This window comes from Gossypium hirsutum, chromosome A06 (assembly GCF_007990345.1).
Source record: "Gossypium hirsutum isolate 1008001.06 chromosome A06, Gossypium_hirsutum_v2.1, whole genome shotgun sequence".
NCBI lineage: Eukaryota > Viridiplantae > Streptophyta > Magnoliopsida > Malvales > Malvaceae > Gossypium > Gossypium hirsutum.
In genome coordinates this window covers 88,685,512-88,693,110 of record NC_053429.1, presented here as the reverse complement: position 1 = coordinate 88,693,110, position 7,599 = coordinate 88,685,512, and the positions used below count along the sequence as shown (strand labels likewise).

Sequence of the window (7,599 nt, the reverse complement as noted above, 5' to 3'; positions counted from 1 at the left end):
AGCAACAAAAAGATCTTGTTAAAATTCACAATGTCAATTTATTTTTAGATAGGATATTCTAAATAAATTACATCAAAATGAGTTGGATACATATCTGCGACACTTATCCAAATCTAAAATCAAGTAACAGAGAGTAAATATAAATGCTTAATCTAGAAAAGGTATTGTTCCAACACCACCATCAATTTGGGGCGTGCAAAAAAATATCGAATCAAGAAAAAAAAGAAAATTTTCGATTTATTCAATTTTCATGTTTGATTAAATTGATTTATTTGATCAATTTTCGGTTTTGACATTTTAAACCGAATAAATCGATTAAAACCATAACCATAACATCAGGAATCATTAACATACCAAATTTCAAATTTAAACCTTAAATTAAAATAGCCATTAAAACTTAATATTTTTAAAGCACAAACTCATTAAACTCAAACCTAATAATATTCAAAACCCAAATTGATTTTACTTATGTTAAATAAATAAATATTTTTTAAAAATTGTTTGATTTGAATATTAATAATGAATTTGAAATAAAAATAAAATTAAATGATACCATATAGTAAATTGAATAAAGAAGACAACTGTATGAAAAATTTAAAAGAAATAAAAAGTATAAATGCTTCAATTAAAATCTTTTTCCAACTCAAAATTAATATCAAAAACTAAAAAATCTTATCAAAAATTTTTAGTTCGATTTATTTGGTTTTACGATTTTTGTTATAAAAAAAGGGAACCAACTGAATGCACACCCCTTCCACCAACTAGAAACTTAAACATAATAAGTAGGGATTCGGAAACTCAAAATGAATTATCAAAGCGCAACCGATCCAACCATTGCTCCTTATTGTCTGCAAACAATAGTTTTCTAGACTCACAGCACAAGCCTGTAAAGCATAACTTCCGACAGTTATAAACATTGCCATCTTTCAGCAAAGCACACCCCAATACGATACATAACTTCCCTTTTAAAGGGATCTCCGTTCAGTTCTGGTGAGGAATATTATACAAAGCTACTCACATTCTAGCAATTCCGGGTATCGTTTTCACATACTAGTGCCTCGGCAGTGCTTTCACTTCTCCACCCCACGAATTCACTGCAATTGGTTCCCTGATCAGAAAATGCATCCACAAGCTTTGGGAAAAGCTTGGCTAGCATGATTTTGAACCCAGTAGAACTTTCTTTAAGATCTACATTGTGCCCATTTTTGCCACATTCAAGAGCAAATCCTACAGGCGCTCCTTCCATGTATGCGTTGCAAGCGGAGAGAATAGTTTTGGCACGTCTACTAAAGTGCTCCTTAACAAGTGCCTCAAAATGCTGCACCAGTAGAGCAACGGGCATTCAATCAAGAGACGGCATCAGTATTCCAAGTAACATTTAGGTGGTAACCAAAGCTGATTATCATTAACTCCATTAATTCAACAAATGCAAATGATGGAGCCGGGAAATTGTTTAAATGTGGAACTTTACCTTGGTTGGATTCCGGAGTATATAAAGCATAGACTGGCAGGTTACGAGGAAAGCATTTTCGTTGTAGCTCACCGAGTTTGTTTCCCCCTCGGCTCTTCCTAACTGTTTATCATATCCGGCCTCATTGAAGTATGGCTTCTCATTAAGCACAAGAGCCTGGAGTGACAGAAGAACTTGAAGAATTGTGGATTTTCCCGAATTCCATACTTCAGTTTCTGAACCTGCCCACGTATTTAGAAGGCTTAAACAAACCTTCCCTGATTCATATAAGTTGGGATTTAGGCGGAGGCCTCCTGAACGGTAGTGCACCAACTGCAAAATTTTGACAAACATAAAAACCACGATGTTCCATTTACATATATTAACATTTTCATAGTTGACATAAACACCCGTACTTTTTCAGGTATCAGTTTCTGCAGACCATGAATTCAATATTCTTAACTTTCTGGCATCTGAAGAGATATGAATCAAAAAGGGTAGTATTTTCTTGGCATTATAAACACATTCAAAAAGCAGCAACTGCTAGCCGATTGATTCTTTAAATAGTAACAAAGCTGGAAGTAGAACTTACTGGTGGTTCATATGGGTAGTCCGAAGGAAGAGAAATGTCAAAAAAGAACAACCCGTCATGATAGGGTGTGCCAGGAGCACCAACAAGGGCTGCTCGTAGTAAATTGATCCTTTCCTCGCATACACGGATATAGATGGTTTCTGCGCAGGCCAAACATAGTCTCATGAGAAAATAGCAACTGCCTTCAAAATTTAAGCAATGATAACCAACAAAATGAAGGCCGTGTTAACACTTTAAATCATTATGAAGAGTAAGATAAAGTGCAAACCAGGAAGGTTTTTCTCTAGAATACTCCAGTCTTGCTGAACCTTCTTCAACCAACTTCTTTTCACCTAGATATAGGCACAATGATAAAAACTAAAATGATTATCTGGATGGTTGGAACAACTCAAATGGTACATTTAGGGGTCATTTAATCATATTTCGAACCTGAGACACAGCCAACACCTTACTTTCACCGAGAAAGTGATGATCTGAACAATCACTAACCATATCAAACTGCCTGAATTGATCTGAAGTTTCAACGGGTCTAGGCATCATACTAACTTTGTTTTCTTCAATCTCTCCAACTTCCTGTCTTATGTTTGTCATTTCAAATATCTGCAACTCACTCATATCTTGTTCAGCACAGTGATGGAAAGTTTCAGCCACCTCTTTCTCAAGGAGAATGTCATATTCTTTTGCATTGCGAGAAATACAACCAGATGGGTCTTGGCTTATCAGTGAATTGGGACCAAGAGATCCAAGAATGCTAGAAGCAATGCTTGTAAAATATCCAATAGCAGCTTGAGGACGGAAGAAAGTAGGTACCAATGAGAATTTCTCACCACTTTCAATAGCACCGTTGAAATTCAACTCCTGAGAATCAAATCAAAGTGCTTACTTAGTTTAGTAAGGGACATAGTACAAGATTTTTCATGTATTTGGGTGTACATCCACAAACAATAAATGTGAACATACAGATTGACAGAAAACTAGAGCTCAAAAAATGCAAATGAAAGTGAGGGAGAGAAAGTTGGATTTACCTTTCCTTTGTGGCTATCAGACTGCTTCTCATCCACAAACATCTCTTGATTATAAGCCTCAGTATTTTCTTCAAAGAGAACAAGAGTTGTTGCTGAATCTTCATATTTATCATTACGGTAAATTTCATATGGTGCAACCTGTGACAAAGTTTATCGATAAATTCAAAGGATGATAGATCAGCGACTGCTAATCGATGAGCTAAAACTAGAATACAGTCAACATAAATGAGTTTCAAGTCCATGGATTCAGATGAAAGATATAATACTAAATTCAAACTGCAGCATCTGAATCCTGAAACTAGGAATATCATCTTAATTTTAAATATGTATGCATATAATTTAAATAATGGAATAAGGATGAATAAGATTCAAACCTTTGTTGTAATACCAGAAGCCCACTTCACCTCCACATCACCTTCACTAAACCCAGTTACAATGCCGATACAGGATAGACAATATGTACTGGGATACTTGTACTGATCCAGATTCAAGTTTCTGCCTTTCAAAACAGCTTCTGTGCCAAAACCATTTTCAGAGATTTTGAAACATTTATCAGCTTGATCACCATACTGGCTTTGAACCACCTTCTTGAACACGATATCCCCAAAACAGTAAGAGTAGTCTGGGTGCTCAACAAGTTCATAAGCACTAGCAGTTTCCTCCACCTGCTTCCCATCAAAACCATTTATTTGATTCACAGATATAGTTCTCCACTGTACCTTAACTGTGCGTTCTTTTGCATCCATACCACACACCACACCCCATCTTTGGCTATTGCCTATGGTTCCCTTTTCCAGGACAAATTGATGAGGCCAAAATTCGTGCGTATTCGTGATGCCGACAGGAAGTAAAGTCTGTGAATCTAATCCTAAACCACAAGTACCATCTTGCCACACAACATCAACCATGGTCCTTGTCTTAATGATGGTAAAGATCTCTACCAATCTTGAATCTGGGTTTCCACTTTTAAATCCTTTATCTTGTTTCCACGAATCCCTAGTTATATGTTGAGTTGCAGAGTGGAGAACCTCTTCAGTAGTCCCCCTGAAGTCAGCCGAGGAAAGCATACACCAGTCACCAAGCTGCCAATTTGCATGGGAAAAACATGACAACAAAGTCAAGTCTTTTGCCTTTTGCAAACAAGGAGGAAAGGCACTCGATTCATGATCAACATGAACACAGGAAATCCAATCAACATAGACAAAACCCGCATCCACACCTGAAATGGTTCCTTCGTCCTGATTTCCCCTCCAGGTACCACATAACGATCTAGTTGACCTAGAAACATTTGAAGGCACAACCCTTACTCTTTGTCCTGGATAATATTGATATTGTGGGTCATCAATTAAGTTGGGAGAAACAGGCACAAGCTTCTCATGATCCACAGCAGTGACCTCACACTTAGATCCATCATCAAAGATGATAGAGACACAGTCAACCAGCTTAACCACCCGTCCTATCCAATTTGCATTAACCACAATATCTCCAACTGAAATGGAATGGAGTTTCGAAAGTTGTTTTGAATTTATATTTTTTACAATTTTCCCATGAACATTCTCAAGATTCACAAACATGTTTATTTTGGTTACTCTGCCCATCTGCCCACATGGATCCGTTATAGAGCGGACAATGTCCCCATGAAGAAATCCCCTCTCAAATGAGAGGAACTCATCTATTTTACCAATACTTTCCTCCAGACTCGACAGAATGGTACAAGCCTGACCACCATACAGAAAGTCAACTTCTTCGTGTTCACTACTGCCAATTTCACTAAAACTTTCCCAGTCCGAATCAGTGAGAAAATCCATTGTTTCAGCACCTATGACAAGATGTATTTTAAATTTAGTGGAACATAAATAACATATGAAGAGAGTTATAATGTAGCAGAAGAGAGAGAGAGAGAGATCCAGTTAAGCACTTTCAGGCAAGATTCTGACCTCAGTAATAAAAAATATAATGTCTGATTTAACTTTTGCTTTCAAAGTTTTGCCATCTTGAAGAGCAGGATCTTTAGTAGAACAAGATAGCACATGCACCTGCAGTATGCATGGAAGTTTTAGTTTAAAACAGATATGCAATGTGAAACAAATCATCAAGTATTTCACCTAATTACAGCAACTGAACTGTTAGTTGATTTTTTTGAACTAATACTATAACGAAGTGGAAAAAGATAAAAGAGTAAAGATATATACCAGTAACTCCACTCCTGTCTGAGAAAATAGAAGCTTCCAAGATATGCTGGTCCCACTTAATCTTAAGCTCTCAAATCATAATAGATATTGTGATAAAGATGGTAAGTCAATAGTCAATCCTGAAGGAGGATACAGCCAAGGCTTTTATTATTTTTTTTTTTTGCTAAGGCAATACAGCCAAGGATATAACTAAAATTTTCAGTTGCGATTTGCGTGGTATTTATCTTCCAGTTGATTCAACTGTTTGAAAGAGATAGTGAGTAAAATATCCTGAAGAGGATATTTTGACTCTAATGCCAAAGGAGATTTGCCCGAAAGGGACGAAGGACTCTAATGCCAAAGGAGATTTGCCGAAATGGACAAAGTTTATACTGGAAGAAACTTCTAAAGAAGATTCCTCACAGAGGTAATAGGAGTTAAACTTGGCAGGTGCCTTATTTGAAGCCGAGAGTTGATTTACTAGTATGAAAGAAGATCCCTCCAGAAAGAGCTGCAAATGATGATAATAAACACTGTTCTAGTAAATTCACCTGACTGACGTGAACTGTAGAAATTTTTGCCAAAGAAGATTTGCCACCGAAGCTTAAACTTCACGAATCTGAAAGACTTGTTTGTTTCTAACAAAATCTATGATGCTATGCACCAGATTATAAAGTTGAAGTTTCTGTTTCTTTTTTCCCTACAACACAACAGGATCTGTCTCATAAAGAGTTGGACTAAAGTGGATGAACAGATCAGAATCGTTCAGCCAAGACAACCGTCTGTGGAAAGTTGCCTATCAAGAAATTTATCTGAAAGATGGCTTTTCCTTGTCGAAACTCACAACTCCTCTAAGCCATTTAAGATTTCCATGAAACCTTCACGATAACAACAATAACCAGTCCTAAGATTCTTTGCTATAAAGGAATTATAAAAGAAGCATCATTCAGTTCCAATAATCACATATTTATCTTTTCATGAGAAAACAAAGGTTCTTGTCTTAATACAAGACACACAAGAGATTAATAACAACATATAGAGGTGGACTGAAGAGACAAATAAACCTTATTACAGTTTACATAAAAAGGAATAGCAATTATACCTACGTATAATATTCATCACTGAGATGGACTAATTCATTAAAAGAAATATAATTTCGGAATGATTACGGCCTAATTAAAATCTTCGAAAAAACTTTAGAAAGTATTCAACATACTCTATCCTTCAATTCCATTACTCAATAAAAATCCCATTTATTTTCCAAGTTCGCTACTTTAACAAAGTTTTCTTTGCATACAAATTTAAAAATCCAAAATTCAAATAAAAACATATGTATTTTAGTTTACTTACATGTCAAATAAAATATAAACCTAAACAAGAAGCTCGAATTCCAAAAAGAAAATTCCAGTTCTAAGAGATATACAAGCTTTCTATAAAAGACAAAAATCCAAGAAACAAACAGATTGAAAGAGTTACCATTACGAAGGAAAGAAAATTAAATAATAATAAAAATTAGAAAAACTTACCGTTTACCGCTTCTAAATACGAGTAGAGCCATGAACCCGAATGAAAGAAACGCGACAAATCATACACCGATACAGCCAGTCAACTCAAACTCAGAAAACGACTTCTAATTTTCTTTTTCTCTCTCGCCTGTCTTTCCTCGCCGTCTCTTTCTCTTTCTAACAGGTCCAAACAATATAAACAGAATTTTAAAATTTTAGAAAAAAAAAAGAGACTAAGAAATTCAGAGAGGTTCGTCTTCTCTCTGAATACCAACAATCAGGACGCCATTAAGGAAGCTGGACAACATATTGGAATACAGTAACAAACAGTAACAGTCCCTTCTCTTTCCCTCTCTAAAACGCGTTCAGGGTTTTCGCTGGAAAGAGCTATGGAAGGTTGAAGGAAAAAGTTTTAATGGTGCTTTGCTTTGCCCATTCATTCCACATTCGAAGGAGAAAACATTTTGGTTTATTATTTATGGAAATTAATACAGAAAAAAGAAAAGAAAAGAGAATATACAGTGGAATCTGGATTATGCTGTACTTTCGCATAACCAAATCTTAGTTATAATATAAAATGACAATGCTGCCCCTTATGTTTCTCATTTCACAATCAACCCCTTATAACCCATTAATTATTTACTAGAGCTTACCTGGTGGCAGCTGGCAAGTGGCAACACGAAAAACCTGCCAGTCTCTCCCCCATTTTCTTATATTGAAGGTAGAGGTGATCATGGGTCGGGCTGGGTCGGATCGGGTTCGGGTCAGGTCTAGATAAAATTTTAAGTCGGTTTATAAGGTCCGGGTCTGGCTCGGTCTGAAATTTGAGCCTAAAAATTTATTTAAGCTCGGCCTG

At 36.1% G+C, this 7,599-nt stretch overlaps 1 protein-coding gene across 2 annotated transcripts; it reads right to left on the bottom strand.

Moving 5' to 3' along the window:
• Nucleotides 1-808: 808 nt before the first annotated feature.
• Nucleotides 809-7,249, bottom strand: LOC107901724 (probable ubiquitin-conjugating enzyme E2 24). 2 transcript variants are annotated; one of them, XM_041115925.1, is made up of 10 exons: nucleotides 6,765-7,249; nucleotides 5,260-6,116; nucleotides 5,005-5,103; nucleotides 3,442-4,886; nucleotides 3,068-3,205; nucleotides 2,472-2,900; nucleotides 2,311-2,374; nucleotides 2,043-2,182; nucleotides 1,472-1,783; nucleotides 809-1,318 (listed from the first exon to the last, which is right to left on the bottom strand). In XM_041115925.1, the coding sequence occupies exons 4-10, from the start codon at nucleotides 4,873-4,875 to the stop codon at nucleotides 1,022-1,024; spliced, it is 2,814 nt and encodes a 937-aa protein (XP_040971859.1). In that variant the 5' UTR covers nucleotides 4,876-4,886; nucleotides 5,005-5,103; nucleotides 5,260-6,116; nucleotides 6,765-7,249; the 3' UTR covers nucleotides 809-1,021. The 2 variants fall into 2 exon arrangements, with proteins under 2 accessions (XP_040971859.1, XP_040971860.1); XM_041115926.1 differs by lacking the exon at nucleotides 5,260-6,116.
• Nucleotides 7,250-7,599: the final 350 nt, after the last annotated feature.